The 26,019-nt window shown below is 42.7% G+C and overlaps 1 protein-coding gene across 1 annotated transcript in view; it reads right to left on the bottom strand.

Moving 5' to 3' along the window:
• Positions 1-4,089: 4,089 nt before the first annotated feature.
• The window catches only part of LOC111222749 (interleukin-1 receptor accessory protein-like 1), a 226,878-nt gene continuing 204,948 nt past the window's right edge, over positions 4,090-26,019 (bottom strand). Inside the window, exons 8-11 of the mRNA XM_022746585.1 lie at positions 20,104-20,249; positions 16,493-16,636; positions 10,208-10,378; positions 4,090-4,925 (exon numbers count right to left, since the gene is read on the bottom strand). Coding sequence (XP_022602306.1) covers positions 4,198-4,925; positions 10,208-10,378; positions 16,493-16,636; positions 20,104-20,249 — 1,189 coding nt within the window. The 3' untranslated portion in view covers positions 4,090-4,197. The remainder of the gene's footprint in view (positions 4,926-10,207; positions 10,379-16,492; positions 16,637-20,103; positions 20,250-26,019) is intronic.

Genomic DNA, 26,019 nt, shown 5'->3' with positions numbered 1-26,019 from the left:
CAACCGCAGCGGAGCCGCAACTAAAGATTATTATGTAGAAGAGAAACATTGATAGAGAACAGTTGTGTAAAAAAAAAAACCCTCTCATTTCCACATATTCCTCTAAAAAAATCTACATAAGACCTTGACTCTTGTAAACAGGATGAAGAGGGGACTTTTCAAATGATGCGCTCATACAAACTTTACTGACTATAGACACATCCCTGACATTTACAGGCTTTACTGACTGAATGGTGTGAAAAGTAAACACTCATTTCCATAGAGACCGCTTTAAAGCACTTTCCTGCCTGTGTTAAGAGCCGCAATACTTCCGAGAACATATTGGGATATTCTAAACCAGAGACATATCAGCTACACTCACCTGCGATGTTGCTGTTTTCTAATTTTGGCCTGTACCGGCAGTAAAATGTGACCAACTTCTCAATATTCAAGACGAGCATATTGAGGCTAATTAACGGTGTCTGGCAGCATTTCATGATTCCTCCCATATGTACCTTTGGCTGTTCTTTTCTCTCAATTGCTGTTGCTTTGATCACAGCAAAATAAGTAAATGGCTACACTGTGGGCACAACGCTGCGAGGCGGGGGGGGGGCATTGTTTATCTGCCTGGAAGCACGCTGGAAGAAAAGGGATCCCGTTTTCTTCGTCATTAAATGTGACAGTTTTACTGAGCAAACCTGCCTGTAGTTTCCAGTGGACTAAAAAGGCCTTAATCGTGGAGCAGACATACACATCTGAGTCAATGTTTTTTTTCCAATTGTACTCCAGAAACAGCTCGACAGTTTCAAATGTTCACACGGCTGCATATGTTAAAGGTGGTTCTAGGTAAAAAACCAATGCTGTGAAAGTCTGAACTCCAGAGCTGCATCCTGTGAACCGAATAACAAATCTGCGCCAGCTGTTTGTGCGATTGCGGCCAACGGTGCACTGAGGTCAAACAACAATCGAGGCAAGGAGGTTTTTTAAAGTGTTTCTCACTGCCTCCCTTCCACTGATTTAGTCTTATTCTAAAATGAGGCCGAGCTGATTCGGTCTCCGAGTGGAATAAGGAAACGTATTGATTGTTGTTTCAAGGTTTTACAGGAGAGGGTAGAGTTATGGCGGATGGGGCTGTGTCGGCTTCCCGCCAGGAAACGGGATCCGGCGGCCACGTCAGCAATCTATGAGACCGCTCCATAAACAAAGAGCCAGGTGGTATCTTCAGCAAACAAATACAAGCGTTCTCACACAGCACACACAGGACTGAGAGGTCACATTACCGTAAATGTGGTTTTATTAATAATAACAGTATCTCTTTTAATGAACATTGCAGATACATATTAGAAAATAAATCAGAAACAGGAGAGACGTCGTCTCAAGAGTCGTGAAAGTGCCTGGAATAATTCTGTGCTATATATTGTCATTGTTATTCATCATCATCATCATCATCATCATCATCGTTATCGTCATCAAAGCCACTTGCCAGAAATGTTCACTTCATCATGAAACAAAAATGTGTATCGCCACACTTAGAAAACACAAACGTTTGTATTCACACAGCTTCTCGAAGCGAGAGCTCCTGGCGCTATATCATCGATATTTCTACGCGTTAGTCTCCATTCGGGATTAGTACGTCTACTTTGAGAGGCCTTGTGAATAATGACCACTGGTTTCATGAATATGGCTCGATTGTCTTCATCTTAATCACGTTATTGTCTCGATTATATTTACACAATGCCGTTTTGAAAGAGCGCAACTCGCTCCTCTGTTCACAAATGATGCTCTTGGACGTTAATCCGCATGGTACTTTTGGTAGGGGGGAGAGGTCTGATTGAGGTGGATAGAAACAGGCCTGGATATAATCTGTAGGTTGATTGAAAGATCTTGGAACAAAGAGGAAGACCCAGGCCCGCTCTGAAATATTATGTAAAAGTAAAATCAAAGAGCAACAAGTGAATATTGAAAGAAGCTAAAGGGAAAAAAACAACACAATTGTTCATTATTGTTTACAAGTTCATCCCTTTGCATATCTTATGGCACTGAATGAAACATCTACGTGATGAGATGCGTTAGGCATTTTAGTATGAGGTTAGTGATATGGCACAGCTGCAGGAGAAGTCTGAGTGCATTTATGAGAGTAGCTCTTGTTTGCTGTGATTGGATGAAATCGTACCGATCAGATGGAAGCTTCGCTCGGCGGGAAAAAAAGAAATGTTTTGTGAGTGAGAATGGTTCGCTGTAGCTTGCTTTGGTCTAACTCGCTTTAAGAAGCATTTCTATATTATAGTTACGTAAACTCCAGGATTTAATTTGCGTTTTTTAAATACATCGTTGTCACCTTTAAGTATTAATTACAACTTATTTGGAAGGGCTTCATTCTAAAAGCCTATTGGTTCTTGAAGAGAATCCACCCCTTGACGATTATTGGTCAGTAGGTCAAAGACATAACGGGTTACATCGTTTTATAGTGATAATTAAACATTAATAATATCAAGTCAGCAACTGTTGTTAGGTATTTCAGACTTATTTTGGAATGAAACTTCATCGTTATTGGTTTTTATATATTCCAACGTCCCGTCATCCACGGCGGTGCCGAGCAACCAGGGCCGACTCCAAAGTGTTGAGAGGCGAGACGTGAAAGCCCTATTTTATTTATCCGCGAGCGAACCTCAACAGATAAATCATTTCCATCGACAAAGAGGACGGCAAACAAATAACAGAGCTGTCATCGAAGGGGAAATGAATAACAGAGATAACAGTTCAGCCCCGGACAGCCTTGTTTGGTCCTACAGAGGAAACCAGGTGCAGTAAATGTTTCAGGTGATACTGGATGCCATGGCTTTCCTTCTCCTCCGTCTGTACTGACATCATCGATAGTGTAGCTCCATCCTTGTTATATTAACAGTGAATCGCTGCAATGACTGTAAAATCAATGGACATAAAAAGCCTGCTGAGCTGCCGTCCGTTGTGTGTCGGAAATGTCAAAACTCAAGTCCTCTTTTTAATGATGAAAACACAAACTAACTTTTTTTTTTCTCTCGCGATATAAGGGTAAGACATTAAGTGAAGGACCTATCGATTTTCGTGAGATATGCAATTCCATGTAACAAAACACTTCTTTTTTTATTATGTTTCCTCACTTCCTTCTATCTGAATCTTTATAGGTATAACTTCTCTAAGCAAATATCCCTCAGTTACAAAAATAGACTTTTCTTTTTTCATAAAATAATACACATAATTAACTTTCGGTGATATAATCATCTGTTAAGGTAAATAGCAAGGTTGTTTTTTTTTGTTTGTTTTTTGTTTTAAAGTAAATGTTATCGTGAGAGAAACAGAGAGATGTGAAGCCTAGCACCATATTCTTCATATTCCCCTTCACAGATATGACTTCTCTCAAAATCATTCCATTACAATCTTTTCCCGCTCCCTGCGCTCCAGGTTTTGCATATTCTGGTTGAGTCCAGATTCTCAACCCTTGCGGCAGCCAGTGGAACCGAAACTCCCAGAAATCCAAACCAGATCGCTGTCATCTCACGAAGGCTGCGACTTTTACCCCCCCCACCCACACCCCCCCCCCCCACCCCAAAAAAACCAAAAACCTAAAAGCTTTATAAACCCTACAAACCCAGCCCAACAAATTAAGATAAAGGTAACAACAGTTTAACCAGCACATCTCACAGGCCATTGCTTCACTTTTGTACAAACTGAAACAAAAGAAATAAAAAAAAGAAAAAGAGTCCCAACTGATGATCAAACATAAAGAAGAAACAAGTCCCAAACACTGATGCTACAAAGAATTAGAAAAACGTATGTACAGGACCCTGTATTCCTTGACTCTCTGGGTAAATGATCGTAGGTGTTGGCTTGTGTTACGTGAGTGTTTATACAGGCATACAAAAAAGTTCTCCTTGCTTCTTTTTTGTTGTTCAGTTTCAATAAAAGCTCTTATTAGACCAAAACAAACAGACAAAAAAAAAAAAATCTGCCACCACCTCCATCACCAATTTGTCCAGTGTGAGTGAAGCCCTCTCCTCCCTCCCTCCCCCCCTCCCTCCCCCTGTTGTTTCCTGGTGCAAATTCAACAGCAGCAAGTAGCTTAGTGCCATACAGGTTCATCTGGCTCCGGTGCGTTCAGGGTCCGAGTGCCAGTGGTGAGTCCCTCTTGTGACGGACATCATATAGATCCACAGCCTACCCCGCCCGGCACCGTCTCTGTCACCAGATCACGCTGGATATACTGGTCTCTCTGGGCAGCAGCGGCAGCATGGCGTTGTTGCCGTGGGCCTCCTCCAGACTCTGCTGGCGCGGGGACTTGGACTGCGGTCGCTGTCCGTTGATGAGTGTCATGGGGATGTTGCAGTAGGTGTGCTGGTTGCCTAGCGAGGAGAGCGGCGGGAGCGTGCCGCCGGGCGGCAGGTCGTAGTCGTAGCTACGGTAATAGTGTTTCTGCCTCATCTGAGTGTGGCAAGAGTTGTGGAAGGTCGAGCGCAAGTCCGGGTGCGCCGTCGCCATGGCGGTAGAGGTGGCCGCCGCCATGGAGATGGCCGAGACGGTCTGGAGCTCGCCGAAGGGGCCCTGCTCGCTGACATCCAGCACCTGCTCGTGGGAGATGCTCAGGGGCTCCATGCGCTTGAAGGGCATCTCGTAGAGCAGCTGCTTCCAGAACTTGGAGTTGAGCTTGTTGCTGGACGGGCCGCGCCACTTGATGACCGTCAGCATCTTGATGGTGTGTTTGAGGGCCTCCACTTCCTGGTAGTTCATGATGCCGCGCAGCTCGGCGCACTCGATCAGAATAACCTTGATCTCGCCGGTCACCAACATGTTGCGCAGCCGCGTCTCCAGTTCAAAAATGCTCCAACCCCTCCGCACGACATAGCTGGGCGTCATGACAATGATGAGCCGCTTGCTCTGGTCCACACAGCGCGCAACGTCCTCGATGTAGGCTGGGCACACACACAGAGACAGACACATAGATCACTTTGTATAAACGTCAACACAAAAGAAAAGCAGATGTTCTCTTTGTGTGACTTAGTTCTACTCGCTTGTATACTGTAATTAATGAATTAGATTAATTTATTAATTTACATGACTCTAATTGTACACGAGACTACACAGAGCTAATGGGTGATGAAAATATGATGAAACATATCACACAGGCAATTTGAAGAACTCTCTTGGCCTCATAGCGACTGCTTACCAATCTACTCCCTTTCATCAAACCTTCAAACAACCAAGTCCAATTGACAAAATGACTAAAGCTGTTTAAATTGAACATCTGACGAATCCTAATATCTACAGTCACCGTAATCCACCCAGAGATACGGCATGAGGAAACTGGTTTGTAAAACGAAAATAAAATGTAGATAAAATGGGATGTGGTTATGTATATTATATACTTAACATCTACAGCCTCTGCAGCATCGGATAATAAGATGTACTTGTACGGAATTATAGACAAACACAAAGGGTTTTACTACAAGATGACAGTAAACATAAAACACTCAAAGCTGAGGAGGAAACCTGTCAGCTTAAATTTGCATCTGTCACCTGAAGGTAAAACAAATGTGAGTTTACAGTTAATACAGTATTGTGTCCCTAATGAGTAGCCCAGCTGCTTGGGTAATAATGAATGTGATTAAGTCTTTCCCCGGGCCTGTCCTGGGTGTCAGGAGGAGGAGGGAAGTGTGTGTACATAAGTGTGTGTGTGTGTGTGTGTGTGTCTGCAGCTAATGCCTGGTTTTAGCTTTTCTTGGCGGAGGCAGAGACAGAGTGGCTCCTCGACAGCAGGTAGACAGGATTAACTGGACTTCACTTCCCAATCAAAGTTTACGACCCTCTTGTGTTTGTGTGTGAGGAGAAGTGTGTGTGTGTCTTTGCGCGTGTGCGCTTGTGTGAGTAACTGAATAATATCTTTGTGTTTCTGCTGTTCTTTAAGCAAACACATGTCACATCTCCTCTCCGTCCTCCTCTCCATATCTCTGGGAATGAAGTCCTCCTTTCATGTCACGCTCAGCCCGAGGCTTCACGATGAGAGACCTGATTAGAGTGAACTTGAATTTGAAGCCGCCCTTTACTTCAACATGACAAGTCAATCTCTTTGCCGTTTGGTAATTGGTCCTCACGCGGTAATTCACCGTAATGCGTCCCTGGAGCTAAAACTCCTCAGTCGGGATTCAGCCTGTTCAGTTTACGTTAAACCAATCGGGCAAAAACAAGTTTTTCTTTTATCTTATCATGAATAAAACTAATGAAAATGGATAAATGGATACTATATAATTAGCTAATGAGTCGTCGTTTCATTTTATGTTTTGAATTGATTACGCTGAAGCTAAATCTGCCCTCTCGGGGTGCTGTCTGGTAACACTTTATAGCTTTATAGATTAAATTCCTCCTTTCAGAGACCTCACGAGCTTTACAATCAAAGCCTTGCAAGTGTAATAATTGATTCTCGTCTACATAAAAAGAAAATCGATGCTAAATTACATGGGGCAGAAAATCACTGTTGCCCTGCTCCCTAGTTTTTTCTCAATTTTTTTACATTGAAAACCCATTAAGACGCATTGAACCGTGAACAAATTTCAACGTCTTGCGAGAGTAAATGGAATAAATAATGGAAGCTTTATTCTGACGAGGAAGTACGTGAAGGTTCCGTTAGCAGATCTTTAATCTAACAAGATACTTGAAGTGTAAATACAAAAAACATTTGAAATGATCCCTATGCTAAGCAGCTAGAATGACTTTTTATGTCGGTCGAGGAAAAGTCTTGTGGCCAGCTTTCCTTCATATTTTATCTCTGGGTTGACGAGTTTAACCGCCGAGTTCCAACTTCCATGCAACAGAAATCTGATCAAATTTAGTCGCTGGCGGCGTCAGTGACCACAGTTTGTTCCAATAAAGCAACAGCTACACCTCAGGGCAGATTAGAGGCTGTGACATTTCAGTTACAACTCTATTGGGTCACGATATCACAGACTAAAAGATCACCCCCCCCCCCCCCACACACACACACACACCCTTCACCCCCCACCCCTCTCTCCAGCTCTCCCCTTAAATCACAGCACAAGTCTCTCTTGTTCTGATTACGTCTTGATATGATTTTGATGGATTGTGTTTATATATGATATATCCCTTGCTACAAACAATAAGACTGAATTTGTGTTTCATTTCACTGTGTTCACTGTAACTGAAACACACGAGGGTGTCGAGGTCATCGTGATACCTGATGCCTGTTCGGTGGGACCTAGACACAAAACATTCTCTCCTGTTTTATTTCTGTTTGAATTATTTTAATGCAGTTAACCCCGCTCATCTGATTTCCTGAGAACAATACAAATAAGTTTAATAAGTCATGTTTTATAAAAACTGTAAAAGTTGTAGCTAATGGCTTTATTAATGGTTAATAAATAATCTATTAATGCATCATGGATCAGTAAATACCACTTGGTAAGAAAATACAAATACCAATTATTAATGGCTCATTTCTGATCCGTGAAACGTAAATTAAGAAGTTATCGACTACTAACAATACCATTAGTACCAACCTATAAACCCTTACGACTTATTATAAAGTGCTTCCAAAATCACTTTCTATGTTCTTGACTTGTTCAAAAAGTCTGTGTCAGTGTGTGGTGACACGAGCGTTAAAAATCTGGGGAAAAAAGTACCTCTAAGTAGTCTTGTGTCATCCTGGAAATGATCATTGGTGAAACCTAAACATAGATATTTACATTCAAAGTGTGATCAAAAGATTTGCAGAGAAGCATTTAAAAAACACAGTTCTGTCAATGTGGGGACATGGCTCTGGCATAAACTGTGTTTCTTCACTGGTGATCCACTGGCGATTGTAAAACGGTAATCGCGCTGACCAGTTTATTCCAGTTTAATATGGGACATGTAGCATAAAAAAGACAAGGAAAAGGCTTTTATTTTGGTGGAAGGAGTTCAGCCAAGTTGTACTGTTGCTGTTAAAAAATGCTGATGCGCATAGAAGAAATCTATCGCTGTGGTGAGAAAGTTAACATGTGTAAAATAATCCAGCATGTTGCGGAATAACACATCACTTATCAGCAGCTCAGGAGAAGGATTGTTGACACGTGCTGAAACCCCAAATGCTCAAACTGTGTTTATCTATGGCTGTGGATTATACTTTATTATATATCGACTGTTGAGATGCTAATGCGTTCCCAATGGGAACTAATGTTTATACATAGACACAATAAGCCAGTGAGCTGTGTCACCGGGCTGGAATAGTGGCAGACACTCTTTAGATTCTTCTCAATCCTTGCATTTTTATGCCATTTTTCCCATATTACATCAGTCCCCCCGCATCGAGCACATAATCACAGCAAGGGATTCGGTTTATAACCTTGGCACAATGCCACTGAAGAGGAACATAATTAGTAATGGCGGTATGTGCGGGAAGACAGGCAGATGCAAGTATTCAAATGGAGGCTAATAACATAATGATATTATCAAACTCATCTGTGTGATGAGTTAATCAAAGATAAGCACGGGGCATGATGAGAGGCTCCATTAGAAATATACTGTAGCAAAACATGCATTAATATCCATGCATAAAGAGCTTTTTGATTGTACATCACACAGCAGCATGCAGAGGTACAGTTTGTATGGAGCTGGATCAGGAACACGGACTGTAATAATAGGGTTGGTTCCTTCTGCTAATTATGCTGCATATGTATTACGGGCTATTATTCCTCCCACAGGTTTTACATAGTGTAGATGATGCCCTTCGAATACTAGAGCACATACAGACTCAACTGGTACGTCCAGACCTCTTTCCACACCTCTGGTGAGTATTTTTTTTTAAGGCACAATGTTCTGGTTTTTTATAACTCACTTTCACAAAGAACAGGTCAGATTGCAGGAAAGACTGCAGGGATTCGTTTCTGAACATTGTGTAAATCTAGTAGCAAGTTAAACTGAGTTGGGTAAGTCCTGTGGAGGGAGAAGTATTCAGAAAGTCCTTCATTAAAAACTTCTCTTCAGTGGGTAAACTCTTATCTGCATAATTTACTGAAACGACAAAAGTGAAACCACTCATCCAAGAGTTATGTTAGAGCTATATTATTTTACTGCTGATGTTTTAAGTGCAGGCAGAATTTTAATGTTTCATCTTGTGGAGGTGGAGCACATTTCGCTGTCTTTATTTGGGCGGCAGAATCCACAACAATGTGCCATATTTATAAGAGGATAAAATGTTTTGAATGACAAATATTAACCTGCAAGGTAAGTTCTAGTAGAATATCCCCACTAAATGTGAAGTAGAATCATAAAGTAGCATAAAATGGAAATGAAGGTACGTAGTACTGTAAAGTACTTAGTTGCTTTCCGCCACTGGTAAATTCATAAGCAATGACCTAACACTTCCTTGAACAGTCATTTGGATGGTAGGTCAAATGGTAATTTCATTTTATTTATTAGTTAAGCCGCTTCACAGTCTTTCCACGTAGTCCCTGGAAAATGCAGGAAAGTGGCACTGAAGTAAAAAAGTATCCACACACTGCCATGTTGTTCCTTGGCTTCATCTGAGGAAGGCCTTTTTGCGCTGTCCAGTCCATGCAGCATTAAAGATCACCGAGGAACAAGACAGCAGTGTGCAGCTGCTGTTTCTTTGCTTTGTTTGTGCAGCTTATTGTTCCGCAGCGCCTATGAAAAATGTACGGATGTGTGCGTGGCTCCTAACGGTGGAAGGACTCCCCTGGCATACAGGTAGCCCTGGCTGGGAATCACCTCCTTTAGGATTGCAAAACTTTAAAGAGGTTCGTTCAGAACAGTTGATATGTCTGTATTACCACTAAGTTCATATCTTATTTCCAACAAGCAGGGAAAGATGAGCGGGGGCTGTTGTCAGCAGTCGTATTCAAACTAACTCCTGAAATTAAAGAAATAATGCAAAATGTTCCCATTCCCGTTTTAGATTTTCCTATTCTTTTCCTGTTTTCTCCTCAAATCTAAACCGAAAAACACCTCAATGTCTGCTTTTAGCTTACTGATCCACCTCAGCTCAGCCGGTGGTTAGAAAAAGCTCATTTCTTAATGATCGAATTAAAACAATAATGGTCTTACAGGTCGAGTTACGCCACAACACAAATGCATAACAGAAAACAACAAACAAGGCATATCACCACTGCACTGACAACACGAGCAACACCAAGTGACAAAACATTCGACACAACTTGACATCGCCGTGAGAGAGAGAGCTTACTTCCTGTGGGGATCAAGTCCCTGTCTGGAATGAAGAGTTTATACCCATAATGCTTCTCCAGCACGTCGGGGAGGATCTCCAGGGCAAATCGCTCCTCCTCTCGGGTCTCCTGGCTCCACTGGTCCGGGTCCACTTTGGTGTAGGACAGGTAAGCATCGTAGTCTTTGTTATCTGCAGGCAGAGGAGAAACGTCACAGCTCCTGTTACCCACCAGAGAATAGAGCCGAGTTTGTTAGCAGAGTTTTATTGCCCTCCGACCCCTCAAACAGACCTTTTTCGTTTAGTTTTATAATCCCTCCTATCAAGCAGGTGTGTGGAGAGACAATAAAGTCTGTTCCCTTGAATACTAACATCACTTCATGTATGGACATTGAAAAGCTCCCAAAACCACTTTGCTTCAATTAAATGCGTGTATGTTTTATAATGTTTCCTGCTTTGGTCAGCAAAGTTATTCACTGCTATACTCCAGATGCTCACAATCCATTTTCATACTGGTGCACAGAGAGCTATTCATTCAGTGGGAGACTTCATTGAGGCAGGACGCCTCCATTACACTGACCTCTTGGCACCTCTGCCCATCTGAGTGCTTTTCATTACTGCTCCATCCCCACTGATGAATAATGTTACATCAATAGCTGCTTTGCCCAATGTGGGTAAAACATATTAGACTCCAGCCTGAGCTAAATGCCCAACGCTGCCTGCTAGGCCGGTGCATGGGGGTGGCTCCATCACTCGCACAGAAGCTCTGACTGATGACAGATTTGAAAGGACTGAGTGGAGAGACGGAAAGTGAGAAGTGAGAGAAGACGAATGTTTCTTCTCAGGCTGGAGCACCTCAGCACAGTGAGGCAGAAGGCTGGGAATAGAAGACATGGAAGTGAGATATCACAGAGCCTCTAACAGCTTCTGGCTCCTACAGTAACAGCTTTGTGGCAGTAACATGGAGGGTCCTTCTACGTGACGGTGCCCCTGTGCACGCGGCTTCAAGACTTTGGCTCGTCTGCAGAGAGCCCTGACCTTAACTCAGTTCCAGCACCTCTGAAATGAAGTGGAACGCCAGCTGTGAGCCAGGTCTTATCGCCCAACATCAGGGCCTGACCTCACTAATGCTCGTGACTAAACGATAGCAAAACCCTGCAGTCAGGTACCAAAAACCTTGAGGAATCGTGCGCAGAGAACAGTTTTCATTGGAGCTACTTAATATGGAAGAAAAACTGTTCAAATGACAAGTTTTCTATGTTTTGAGCCGGTCAAAAGTCCTCTGTGTGTAAAACTGAAACTATCTGTAAGCCAGGCGACGCTAGGTCAGAGTGGTACATTTCTTTTATTCTGTGGTAATATTTTTTAACTGACTCTTTAAAATGAGAAAAATTACAATCTGCCAGTTGCGACTGCAGTTTGTCACGTGTCATATTTTGGGGTCGTAATCACAAGAAATGAAAATATCAGATTCTATGCGTTTCTTTATTCACTAAAACCCTCACATCTGTGTCACGCAAGGAGGGGAAAATCAAAACTGGGACACCGTGAGCTTCGGCGTGAACACAGCCTTTGAGGTAAACTCATTAGAGACACGAGCAGGGTTGGATGCGCGAGTTCCCGACTTCATTACGACCACTGCTTTATGGCGGAGCGGGAGCCGGCAGCTGATGTTTAACCTGTCCAGACACCGGAAATGATGGGAGCTGAGGATGAGAAAGTCAGGTAGAGAAAAGGAGAAGAACACATGGTTTCAAGAGGAGGGAATCTGGAATCAAATGTCAGTATAGCATCTCATGTATGTAGCTTCTAATATCCTCCATTTCACACTCCTGCCTCTCTCTGAGCTATGAGACTGTCAACAAGATTCACTCGCTTCCCAGTGGGTAATCTTGATATTTGGCAAGTGCTCACCACTCTTACATGACACCATGTAATTAATCTAACTCGTTTTTATAACATTCAATTTGTTTTACAGCATCAGGGACATGAAAAAATAATTGAAATGTAACCTCATAATCACTTAGTATAACCAACTCTGAGGCTTATATTCTACTTCATGGTGACATAAATCTCCTTCTCTGTTTTTCTCCGGTAGCTTTTAGACAAAAGCTGTGTAGGCAGATCAAGGGCTATTTTAGTGGAGCTGATTCACTCGTTTGTAGAGAGAAAGAGAGAGGAGGGAGGGGGAGAGGGTGAACCTCGAAGGTGGAATGACCCTCTTCTTGCATCTTGAGGAGTGACTACTGAGGTGCATCTGAGGGTGCAACACACCTCCGTAACTACATCCGACATTTTGCACTCCTCTGTCCCACAGGCCGACTGCAAAGGAATCGGCTTGACTGATGCTCACTGCATGTGCTGGTGGTGCTGGTGGTGCTGGTGGTGGTGGTGGTGGTGGGGGGGGTAATATATGCATATGCGAATAGAGAGCCCACAGTTAGATTGTGAACTCTTGAACTTACGATGGAGAGCGCCAAGAGAGTTGGAGGCGTAATCTCTGGGATATCTCTGGGCTCCATTACATTTAATGGAGAGTAGATTGGAAACGTAACACACATACTTAACTCTGGAGCTACAAAAGCACATGGGGTGGACTGCTAATGAGCAGCAGAGCTTTTTTTTTTTTAAACATACCATTTTGTTTTCCATAATTTAATTTACCCAGAAGAATAAGGGTTTGCATCAGACAGTGGAAGGTAGACTATCTATGAGATGCAGTAATTGAATTTTGTTTTAAAATTTGGTTTGGTCCTTGCTTGAATACAGTATGATATTCTGGGCTCTGTGTTCATCATATTTACTTTATTTTCTCATATACACTCAGTTGCTAGCTTGTTAGATACACATAGTTAAAACAAATGGAGTCTTGTTTACCCTTATTAATACAAATGGAGTACACTAAATATTAGAAAACACCTCTCAGAATCACACAATACAACTGAACAAGGGCGAAAAGTACAGCTGCCAAAATGACCATGAACACCTCTCTACAAAGCTTCAACAAAAGCAGAACAATCATAAACCTCAGGAAGGAAGGATTGATTGCTGTGCTGTTGTATCAGACTACATTAACTCTGGCGAGCAGTTCCGTTAACAATTAGTTAAGAACAAATGTGATGTATAAGATGTCAGAAAAAAGCGAGGTAATGCTTCCGGTTTGAAGGTCTGAGTCTTTTTCAAAATTAGTACATTGTACATGTACTTTGTGTTTGACAAGAAGATAAGTATCTTCATATATGACATTGTCCTTGTTTTAATTAAAAGAAAAACAGATAATAGTCTAGGATTAGGGCCAGTACTGTTGCTTTAGAAAAATGACTCCACAATAAGAACATCAAAGAGTTAGCTAATCTTGCTAGGCTAGGGTAATAAAAGGTCCCTTTAAGTTACAGCTGTCACCAAAGTGTGATTATTAGCACATTAGATCATTACTGGATTTGAGAACTGCATACGGCCAAATTTGGAAAATAAAGTGTCTCTACATTTATCTGTGACGTCTCAGCCGCACAGACGGTGTGTAGTGTAAACTCTCCATTTGTCTTTTCTTCTGACAATATCACTTTGGAGAATCGAGACACCGCTTGACCTTCTGATTACAAATGAGCTTTTTCCTGATGTTTACTTCTGCATTTTGAAGTGCAAATGAAACAGGATGCGTTACAGTAGCTCTGTGTGCGTGATGTGAAAGCCATTAATGCTCAGTATTGCAGAACTACACCGAACACAGACGCAGCCTCATAATTCCACGCCGCACTGACAACACTGACATTCGTATTTATGGCAGAGTGTTGATGAGTTCCCACCTCCGTGACAAGCTTGCTCGGCTGTTGTCATCATGAAGCCTATTATTGATTCTACTGACACCCACACAATGTGACAACTGAGTGGTCTTTAACTAAATTGCGCTGCTGACAAATAGCTGACAGTCCATCCTATTGTTACGTAAAGCTTACAATTGTACATCTGGCAGAAGAGGGAGGCAGGTGCTCAATTAGTACTTTGAGTGGCCACAATGAAACACGAGCACTTTCTTGGCAGAGTGCTCAGAGTTGTGCTGGAGCAAAAAACATTTCTGTGCATCCGAGACACCGGCTTAAGGGCTTTATTGATGAAGAATGTGTGTGTGTGCATCTATAACTTACATGCAGCTACTTCTCCCTGTCAGTGCAGCGGTTACCATAGAGATGGGATCTCGGTTAACCACTCCCTGCCATTGCTTAGCGACTGTTTTGTCTCCGCTCGACGGGCAACCATTTCCAGTCTGGCTCCCGTTTACTGCCTTATCCTTTGCTGTTCACACCCTCTACGCTAGGCTGTCCGTAGTCTGCAGTAAACTGTCATTGGTACTCAGAGACGACCTGCGATGCAGGTGCAGGTGCGTGCACGCTCGAGAAAGTGTGCGTGCCAGAGGTGGCAGTGAAGTGCTCTAATTGACTGTGGCATGGAGGAAAGTATCAGGGGTCTCCTGAGAGCTCTGGAGGCAGCGTGCTGTGTCTTATTGAACCTGATCCCCTTTATACTGGAGAACAAATTGAAAATCTGTTTCTCTCTCCAAGCACTCACTCGGGTGGCACAATTAAAGGAGACAATTGCTGTTTGGCATTAAGTTCAAGGCCCGACATTTTTTTCTTCCCTTTTTCAACACAACTGCCCCTGGGCCATCCATTACGGCAAAGCTCAGCTTTCTGAGGCCGGAAGCCCAACGCCGCCAGAGGTAATGACTTTCATTGAAATGTCTGATGTAGCAGCCATCACGGTTAGGCAAGAGCCGGGAGTGTATGAGGAGAGGAGCCGGGTACAGAATACTTTTTACCTTTTAACACTCATAACTCTCTCGCTGTCTCTCCTTCCACCACATATAGTCCCTGAGCCTCTCCGAACTAATCTCATTCCCCCTGAATTCATTGCAGCGCCGGTACTTGAGAGACTCATTACAGGGGAATCAAATTAAAACTTGCTCCTTGTCTTAGTTTGATGCATTCTCAAACCAAGACTCATCCACCAGGCCCAATCAGAGGCTTTTTTTTTTACTATTGCTGATGGGGCCTCAGAGTCAATGCTTTTGTCTAGCACAGGGACTGTGTTTTGACTCGCTTTCATTCTCGCTCATGTCCAGTTCGCATGCAGACACAAAGGAAAGCATCAACAGCAGATGTGCGTGATCGCAACCTCGCTGTAGCTTTAGTTTATCAATATCTTCTTCATTACACTAATTCTGTTCATTGCGAGCAATTTGTGGTTTTCAGTGCATTTCAGAAATGATTTTCACGATGGAGCAATATCCAGAAACGCTACATTTCCTAGAACCTTTTTTCAATAACTCAAGATAATGAGCTTTGAGTTACAGCATTTAGAAGAACTGAGAGATCAAACCATGCTATCATCAAAACAGAATGAATTGTGATAGGATATTCAGCTATTAGCACGATGACAGTGACATGATAGGCGTATGGAGCATGTTGGGGTTTGACTGCTGTTCACATTATTTTGTCTCCTGTGTGTTGTTGCTATCCAACAGAATAATAATGATAAAAAATACACAACAACCAAATGTACCTGGAAATAAAACTACATCACCAGGCACTACAGTATTCAAAGTGTTTGAATGATCAAGGCTGCATTTTCCTTTTTAAATCTAAACTCCGCAACTTTGCCCGCTTGAGGCTCCGAAAACGCAGCGAGAGGGAACCGTTTGAAAATCCAAACTTCATTACCCAGAAGTCATGCATTGTGATGTCAGGGTACAGCACCCAGCATGAACATTTTTACAAAGCCGGCTTGTGATTAGTTTTTACGAGGATGCAAATGTGACAAGAAAGGGAGCGAGATCAAAGATTGTTGACTTGTTAGCTGCCGTTAAGGAGACAGTTTACAGAATAATTTGCATACATTTTTTTTGATTTAGCTCTTCTCGTGGGTTGAGAAGATTCACTGAAATTGACAACAGAATTTATGAGTTAGAAACTATGGGAAGCTCTTCTCTGTTGCAGCCACTATGTCATTTACAGTGATAAAACAGATGTATATTTACATAAAAATAGTGCCACATGCAGCTTCAAGATATGAAAAATAGCCCAGGTGTTTTCCGAGTAAAAATAAATGTGTGCAGAGCAGCGCTGATACTGCTCCGGTTTGGGATTTGGGATTTAATCCCTACAGAGGAAAGAACGGATGCTTTCACAGCAGTGGAAGGTGTTTTAGAAATCCTCCACCAAATAGCAAACACTGTGGTATCACAGATTATGGGAGATTATTATATAATGGTGTAAAGTAAATTATGTCTGGCACCTTATCTCATCTTACCTCCATCTATATCCTCACTGCCAAAGTGGTTCCTGTAGAAGAGCATGAGCTCGATCCTGTAGCACTTGTACAGCGTCACCAGACAGATCAGCAGCATCAGGATGGCTCCCAGACCTCCGGCCAGCTCCACCGTGTACATGAGCTCTGCTAATGTGTCAAACACAGTGAGAGGGAGGAAGAGAAAGAGATCGTTTGTTGACGTGTAACTAAGAAAACATGCACTCTGGAACATTTTAACTAGCACCAGTTGAATGAAGTATAAAAGTCCAGGATCATCACAACACGGCAGCAGACAGGCACAGTGGACCGTCTCCAGCCATCGATTATCCATATACTGCAGATTTTTATTATTTAAGATCTATTTTTTAGTTTCTATGATTTGAAATTTTCAGAAAATTTGCTTTAAATCACCAAACTAAATCTTGCCAAAGATATCTGATTCCGTGACATATACTATTCAGGCATGGATAAGCTGCACCGGCTATTGTTACAAGACTCCATGTTATGAAATGACTTTGCCGTACCTCCACATTTGTTTGAAAACGTCTTTTAATCATCTCCTACGGCTGTATTCATTCATTCTCTGTTTGTATCGCTTTTTCTTGCTTTTCCTCTCCATTTTTCCTCATTACTTACTTTGTCAGTGTGGCTGGATTGTATCCAGGTGACGTATCGCTCCGACTGGAATGAAAGTATAGCCACTTCTATACCTGTCACTTAACGCCTCTTGGCTTGATTGGATAATAAAAAACTTACACTAGGCAAGCGGTGCGACAATAGTATGTGACAGATCAGACTGCCACACTTATGAAGATCGGTTACACGTGTGTACCGCTGCAGAGAGGCGCGAGGTGAGCTAAAGCTCCGGGCTGTCGGGCTGAACTGCCTGTTTGGCGACAGATCGAAGCGATCCGCTCTCCCGGCCATCTGTCATCGCTGTAGCTTGACGTGAACTCATGAAAAGCATCAGTGGAAGCTAAATTCACACAACTACTAGATTTCACTGTTGATGTTTCAGATTTACAACACATTCTTTTAAACTGTGACTTGTACTGTTAAAATGAAGGTCCACGAGATGAAAATATTCTGTAGAGGCCAGACTACTAGACTTATTCAGGAGGATGAGAGGTGATATTTTACACCACAGGACAATGGACTCAACCATTAGGCTCCATGGTCTAGTACCTTGCCTTGAAAATCAAGTCATTTGCTTTATCTTTTCATGATCTTGTCTCTTTTTCAAGGCTTTTCTTTCTTTCTTACAGTGTTTTCTATCAGAACGTCACTCCATCTTTCGCAGTTCAACATTTCCTCTTGGCTACGGCTCACAAAATCCGGGTGGTCAGCCTTCATTGGCTGACTAATGGACAACGGTAAAAGGCTGGACTTGCTGCAATGCCACGCGCACACATAAACACGGATGGACAGAACTCGCGTGCATCACCATCCATCACGGATGCCCATTTAACCTCGTTGGAGTGCGCAATGCCCATCCCACTGCAGCGGCCATCAGGCTGACAGCTCCCGTGATAAAGGATGATGTTCTGGAGAGCTAACGAGCATGGCCCGCATCGCTTCATCGTGTCTGTCCGGTCGACGACCTTCAGCCAAACTCTCGGACGTATGCAAACAAAAGCGCAAACAAAGTCATGGCAGCGTGAACACAGGTTTCCCTGTTGAGCCTCTGACTTCCTCCTCTTGTCCGAGTTTCTCTCCCCTCAGTCTGAATTAGTTTACTTTTCTACAAGAGGTGCTGCGGCTAACAAGCAGTGCGAGAAGCAACTCCATTTCTCCCTCACAGTCTTCTACACATCCACTCTGCCCTCCTGCCTCAGATATCTGGACAGTATAACGAACCAGCTGCTCCTCAAGTAGCAGAGATTACAGTGGAGGAGGCCAATTCTTCTCTGCCTGGCATCCATATTGTAGCACCGCTGCAGTGGGACAGATTAAGACAAATTAGCTCCTGACGACTAGAAGGCTGGATTTGATGGAGCCACATGGCATCGGGCGATTCATCACCCCTTTCTCTCCTTCTACTTCTGCCTCTCTGTCTAGGGAGGGAGATAAAAAAAAAGAGTGAGGAAAAGAAAAGGCAGGGTAGGGTTTGGATGGTAAAATAAAACAAAGGGAAGCTGCAGTGAGATGTGTGGAAGCTGAGACCGCTGCTCTTCACTTTCACAATCAAGGATCTACATGTTATTTATCATTATACACTACAGGCAGCTGTGCACTAGTTGGTGTTGTTGCTGCTGTTGTGAGAGAAATACATTATCTCAGGATATGTTGCCATGGCAAAAAAGTTGGCCACGGGCAATTGGAGAATCACAACTTCTCAACTACAAGAAGTTGTACAAGAAATGTAAATAAGGACACATCTCCATGTTAAAATACACACAACTGAAGACATATTCTGAGTGAAGCTGCATCGTTCAAAGCGTCTGCGCGTGTGTGTGTGTGCGTGCGACAGAAAAAGAGGCGAGCAGGGAGGGAGCAAAGACATTCTCACGCTGAGACGACCAAATTCACTTGGAGTGTCATGTGCCGTTTTCACGGCTTCAAGAGAAAACTTTGACGCTTTTTGAAAAGCAGCGTAAACACTGACTGGCCTTGTACTGCACCCCAACACAGATGCAGCAAATAAAAACATGGAAACGGGTCAATTTCTCGTAGACCAGCAATCCTGCGAGGCCCTGGCTAATCTTCTCCGGTTTATTCTGAGATTCGACTGTGCAGCATAAACCCCTTTAATATAGCAAATGGAGGGGAACTGGGCTGCCATCAAAGCTGGATCCAAAGCTGCGAGCTTAAAAGAGAGGAAAATATCTAGTATGTAAATGTATTCAACACTGACAACTTTAAGGCTACAGAGACCCCTCCTTAGCCTCGCTAAAAAATAAAAAAAATATCACTTATATAACCACATCGAAAAGTGTGCATCTGTATTTAAAATCATCAGACAGCCTTCCTCTCCTCTACCTCTGTGAGGTGAAATCAAGAGGAAAAACTCAAAAATGTCTCTGGAATAGAAAGACGAGGGGGGGGGGGCAACAGTAGCCAGTGACGAAAGATGAGAAGATGTCTGAGTGAGAGTTCAGCGATCAAAGGAGGATTTGTGTGTGTGTGTGTGTGTGTGTGTGCGTGTGTTGGGGGAGGTCAGTGCCAGACAGCTAAACAGCTTGTCTGGCATCATAACACCGAAGGCTGCCTCTCTCCGAAAAACGCTTTTTCTTTCTCTGCAAACTAATGTTTCCTCAGGCCCGGGTGGATGAATCGGCTCTCTGGACTATCTACAATACTGTCCCATTTTTTTTTCCTCCCCGAGGCAAGAAACAACTGGTCAATTCCCAGAATCCCGCTAGTTGTTCCTCTTTGGGCTCAGTAAATTGTTGCGAGTGAGTCACTCATTGCCAGAGCGAAGGCCTGTGGTATGAAATGGTGTTTTTCACCTCCAAAGCTGTAACATTCCATCATTAAATATCAAGGCTTTTACACTGATCTCCTATATTCATTGTAAGAGAGAGACTTAGAATAACAGAACTTTTTTTCATTATATGAATTTATCTACGTGTGTGTGTGTGTGTGTGTGTGTGTGTGTGTGCTCGCCTCACCCTTCTTGGTGAGCTGGATGTTGGCTTGTCTACGTCCATTGCCGTTCTCCACATAGCAGGAGTAGTTGCCGAGATCGCTCTCCTCCAGAGAGTCGATGGTCAGCGAGATGGAGACCTCCTGCTCCCCGAGGTGCTCCCGGATTGTCCTGCGGGGGGGGGGGGGGGGGGGGGGGGGGGGGGGGGGGGGGTGGGGGGGGGGGGGGGGGGGGGGGGGGGGGGGGGGGGGGGGGGGGGGGGGGGGGGGGGGGGGGGGGGGGGGGAGGGGGGGGGGGGGGGGGGGGGGGGGGGGGGGGGTGGGGGGGGGGGGGGGGGGAGGGGGGGGGGGGGGGGGGGGGGGGGGGGGGGGCAAATAGAAGCAAAGCAAATTGAGATTTCACATGGATGCTGATGCGTCTGATTAAAAGCTGGTGTTGGTAGAGGAATTTGTGTTAAGGAAATGAATGAACTAAAACTTGATTTTTGCGACTGAAGACCAAAGCACTTTTTTAATACCTTAAATTTCATACAATTTAATATAGAATTTGGCTTCAATGCAATTCACTAAGTTATTTGTGCATTTCACTCAGTAAATGTAAACTAAATCAGCAAAACAGACTGAATTAAAACTTCATCAATTAATATTTTAGCATTACCAATGCAATAAAATGACTAATGTGAAAGGTGTCACTTGAAGAGATGTAGTTCCCCCAAACTCTATGGGACATTTGAAGTCTTTCAGCTCATTGTTTTGGTTTTTATGTCATGCAGCTTTAATGTCGAGGCGCCCTGTCCTGGTTGTCATCCGTGGGGACAAAGTGAAGAGGGTTGACTTAATAAAACACTGAAGCCCTTGTCACGATGGGACGGTGACCTTGACCTTTAACAACAAAAATCGAATCAGTTCATCCTTCAGTCCAAATGGACGTTTGTACCAAATCTAAAGAAAAATTTCCCTTAAGGTGTAACTGAGCTTTTTCAGAGCAACAGGCCAAAGACTCCAAAGAGCAAAAGTGAGTAAAAGTGTTGAGAGTGGTGAATGGTGAGGTGGGTTTGACATGATGAAAAACACCTTTCACAGTTATTTCATTCATTGTTAATAAAAAACCTTAATTACTGCAGCTTTGATATGCAATAATTACAATTTGGGAAAATCAGAGGCTATTGTTGTCAAAAAGACTAAGCTGAATAATACATGCTAAAAAGTGAGAAAAACATTGCTCTAAACCTGATTTGCCTCTTGAATTACTGGGGCAGTGATGAATACAGTCTGTGTATCTGTTTGAAAATGAAGCAGTACTAAGACACACTACGTCAATATATCAAAGGAGGGAACTGTCAGATTGTTAATGTTCTCTCTAGCTTTGGTCATTTTACCTGAGAGAGTAAAAGAGTCAAGAATAATTGTCTGCTCCCTTCATTTCCCCGCCATTCATCTTAACAAATACATGCAGAAAGTGTTTGTCTAGCATGACAAAGTAAGTACAGTAACAGCCTTTGGGAGCAATCTGATTTGGCCTCAGACAGATCAGACAACACTGAGATTTTGTGGCGCTGTGTTGTTGATGAAAGGAGGATTTAGTATTTGAGCCAAAGGCAAGTGTCGAACATGAAGTTGCTGATGGTGGACAGCAACCATCAGTTAATCAGTGCGGGCCAACTGACACATATGTCTGCTTTTACAAGTTTATGACTCATGGTTGGAAAAAACGAAAACCAACGTACGAGCTGTTTCATAAAATTTGAACACCAACATGACTTCAAACATTTGCCCAAACAGGGAGTCCAGCCACCTCATTACTGACCGTAAGGCGTACATCAAAGTAACTTCTCACAGTCTCCATTTAAGAAGTCTGATTGTGATGAGACAAAACAGACTCAGCACATCAGAGAACATGCAGAGTTGAACTTGTGTTTTTAATTTTGGAGTCTCAATGTTTGCAGGTATGGTCTGTGACTACAGATTCCACATAACATTATCAGATCACATTTTCTGAATAAGTGTACCAAAAAAAATAAAAAATAAAAAATAATAATAATAAAAAAAAAACTATGGAAAACAATAACTCTAGACTGCAGGCGGTCAAAAAGTCATAAGTCGAGAGTATTGACTCTTTAATAAAATATGGATTATTCTGACAAAAAAAGTTTGCCCCAAGGAAATTTGAGTTGTGTCTACAGTTTGCATCCTAAGATTCATAAATCATGACCTTGGAGTTATAAACTTCCATCTGAGTGGAGTGCAATTCTGAGACAGTGTCCCCAATGTGTCATTCTCTAGGTATAACTGCTAGGCCCTTTATACCGTTATATTGTACCTTTACACCTATCTCTCTAAAATCATAAATATGCAGATACCTACATCAGACAGAACTTGGTTTCATTCCAAGCTTTATAATCTGCTGCCATTGGTGGCAGCTTTTCAGTGGTAACGTTTTAATTCATCAGTGAAGCAAAAGTGCATAACAAAGGTGGGAGGTGACAGTCCGTAACTGACAAGATGCCAGCATCATATGAGTCATGACAGATTTCTCCCATTTAAAATACTCCTTTGTTGACTCGCTGAGCCTCTTGATGTCTATTGGTTGTGACATGTTGGTACAGGGATAATAGTGCGACTGTCATGCTGCACTACGGCGCTGACCTATCACAGAATATTTTGCCACGAGGGTAAGTGAGAGAAAAAAGAGCTCTTTTGACGTTTTTGTTAAACAGAACTCAGTCAACACACACAAAAGACTAGAAGCCACTACTCTATTTCATCACAGGGACTGCACTGGAAGGACACTGTCAAACTTAGACACCTATTTTTCTTCACTGAACACTTGGCAGGGTGTTGTGTTAATTAGCCAAAAATGGATTTTACCAGCCTCCTCTTCATTATCAGTGTCTTTAAGAACAGCATCGTGCTGTATCTAACTGGCTGCAATGAGAAGCACTGACAATGCTAACGAGTCAACAGGTAGAGATGACACCCCGCCCTCAAAATGTCAAGGTATACCTTTAACACCTTTTAACTACGAAGCTCTTCTTTACAAGAAGCTGCTACTTAATCATCTGTGGTCAGAACTAAAGCGGTTTCCAGCTTAGAAGTCAGACAATGTGGATTTTGTCAATCTACAGGAAGATGTTTAAAAACCCTTTAAAATAGGCAATTGATTCAGCTCATCTAATACTGGGTGACAGTTTGTTTCAGTGCTGGAGCTACAGTTAAATTTGTACGCTGCAGAAAGCAAAGCTGAGCAAGAATCTTAATGTATTGATTGAATTTGAGGTATGGATAAAAATAACTCCTACGTGTGCTGTCAGCCTCTCAGAGGAGAGGCAGTACTGTCAGAACAAATTACCAGAACTTTTGTATTAAAAAAACTATGAGTCAACAGCCGTTAGGAGCTCTGTGAAGCTGTGCGGAGGCACACCTGTGCTTCGACCTAAATGCTAACATCAGCGTGCTAACATGCGCACAATGACAATACTAACATGTTGATGCTTAGCATGTGCATTATTGGTTTTGGAAAGCTACAGAAACGGTAGGACGCAGACCTCCCTAATCTGATGCTGAGTGTGTGTGTGTGTGTGTGTCTATCCTAACATCTAACAAGTAGTTCTGAGGGAGAATATCGGTCAGAAGTGTGGCTAAGTGTCTTGAGAGAATGTAGTTATAAAACAAGATGTAATCAATCAAATTAAACCCAGTCATACTTATAAAGTTCGGTTAAAGCATTTGCAGCAAACTCCTATGACAAAAGGAGAACAACAGGAAAACAATGACGGCTAACAGAGGTGAATCTCTCCTGCTGGGCTGCTGTGCAAAAGCATGAATGATGTATGTGCAGATAATCTTTTTAAGGTTACAAAAATTGCAGCTATTTCAAACCCGTGTTAAATGATGCATAGGGCTAATAGTGTGAAAAGGTACGAGTGCCACTTGGGCATTCATCTACCGCCCGCCGCGGGGCATCTGAATATGAAAACTCATCTAATGCTTGTTGATCAATGAACAGACTAAACAAAGCAGATTGAGAAATGCTGGGGAGTTAAAGACCAAGTACAATACAACCACTGCTGCCATGTCAATGTCTTACATTAGCTTTACAAAGTGCTGCTAATAACTAGAATCGCACATAGAAAAACCACGCTCGCAGGGAAATTTCTTTTATTGACCATGTGCAATGAAGAACCATTAGAGGTAAACTTTCGTAGCTACATGGACTAGTTTCTTTATAAAAAATAATTATGAAGTAGTAGTTTTTAAGCTGATCTTCTGCAGGGGAGCATAAAGGTGACTTGTGCGAGCATGTATGTGAGAGGGAAATTATTTCAGCCTTTTCTCTTAATTCCTACGAGCTTGTCTAACACTCATCCTTCTCCATTGTGCCGCCAGTCAGGCAGAGACAGGGGGCTCCACAAGGTTGGGATATAGATCCATGTTGATGGCTTTTTAAAGAGGTGGCACCCATGTGTGACTCAACATAGACTGAGCTGAAACACAATCTTAGCAAAGGAAAAAAAAAAATCAATCTTTACAAAAAGACTCATCAAGTTTTGAGTGTGTGTGTGTGTGTTTGTGTGTATTTGTGTATACAAGTGAGGATTCACATGTGAGAGACAGAAACAGGAGCTGGAGGAAGTGTGTAGCTGAAAAAGAAGAATCACAAAGCATGAACTCTCCCACACAAACATCTACCAGCTGCTGTGTATGAAAGTAAAGGACAGTGGTAAGCTGGTGCCGTGTAACTGGATGGAAATGAAAGTGCACCTGGATCTTTGACGCTGTAGAGTGAGGATACTGTTGCACCACAATGACTCACTGAGACGCTCGAGGTAACATGACGACACACACTTCGGGGCCGTCTCGACAAACATCTCAGAGTTTGAGTTTGGATTTGTGACTTAACGTTTCATGCGGTAAAACTAACAGAGAACCAAGATCAGTTTTACTGTAGATCCTTTAGTGTAAAATCAATCTTTTACACAGCAGGGGTGAGAGCGAGCAGCTGGGAGGCGGAAGATTACAACATCATTATTCATTTGAAACCTGAACAAACATCTCACATGAGCTTGGAGCCTTTTATCGGACAAAAACACCTCCTCTGAATGTGCTGCAGGATCACACAGCATCCCATCATCATCATCATCATCTCTAAGCATTGTGATATATCTTTGCCTGATATTATCTCGTACAGTCTCGGTCCCAGCAGCCGCGATGTGACACCTGAACTTTTGGACTGCACCGTGTTGTCCTGCTTTGCTTTATTTTAAAACACCTTGCTGGCTGCAGCTGGATACTTTGTTAGGAAATAGGTTTTGTGGCTTTCTTGTTAAGAGTATGAGAAGATTGATACCACTCATGTCTGTACAGTAAATAGAGTCAGGCTAGCTGCTAGTGAGATACTGACTCCCCCAACACTGCACAGAGTTCCTCCTCCATCAAACCATCAAATCACTAATGTATAGATTTCAATAAAGACGTATATTACTGTTAGCCTGTCACGATGTAAAATGCTATAAATTACTAGGTTCGCAGCACTAATTGACTAATAGAGCCCATAAGTACCCAGTTTTTTCACCTCATTCCTATGAATATATCTGTATGAGCATTAATTAGTGTTAGAAAATGAAACTTCACTCTTGAACTGCTGCTCAAAAGGGTGCTGCATGCCCATGCACCAGGGACTGAAACTTCCTCTGGTCTTCACCTCTGAGATCCACAAAGTCTTGTTCTGCAGCCACAACATTTTATATCAACTCTGAATCTCAGTGGTGAAACATTGTGCCAAAAGCTCCATTTCATGTATTACAGGCAGCCCTTCAGGGAATACTCCTGTGTGATTAATTTCCATTTCAAAGCTAAAAGCTCGTGGAATGATGTCAGGGAGTGGGTTTGAAGTGGTGCACAATCAAATGGGAACGAAAAAATAAAATAAATAAAAACATGCA

This window comes from Seriola dumerili, unplaced genomic scaffold (genome assembly GCF_002260705.1).
Source record: "Seriola dumerili isolate Sdu_G_001 unplaced genomic scaffold, Sdu_1.0 BDQW01000105.1, whole genome shotgun sequence".
NCBI classification, from domain to species: Eukaryota; Metazoa; Chordata; class Actinopteri; order Carangiformes; family Carangidae; genus Seriola; species Seriola dumerili.
The sequence above is the reverse complement of the archived record's forward strand: the minus strand, read 5'-3'. Positions and strand labels throughout refer to the sequence as shown.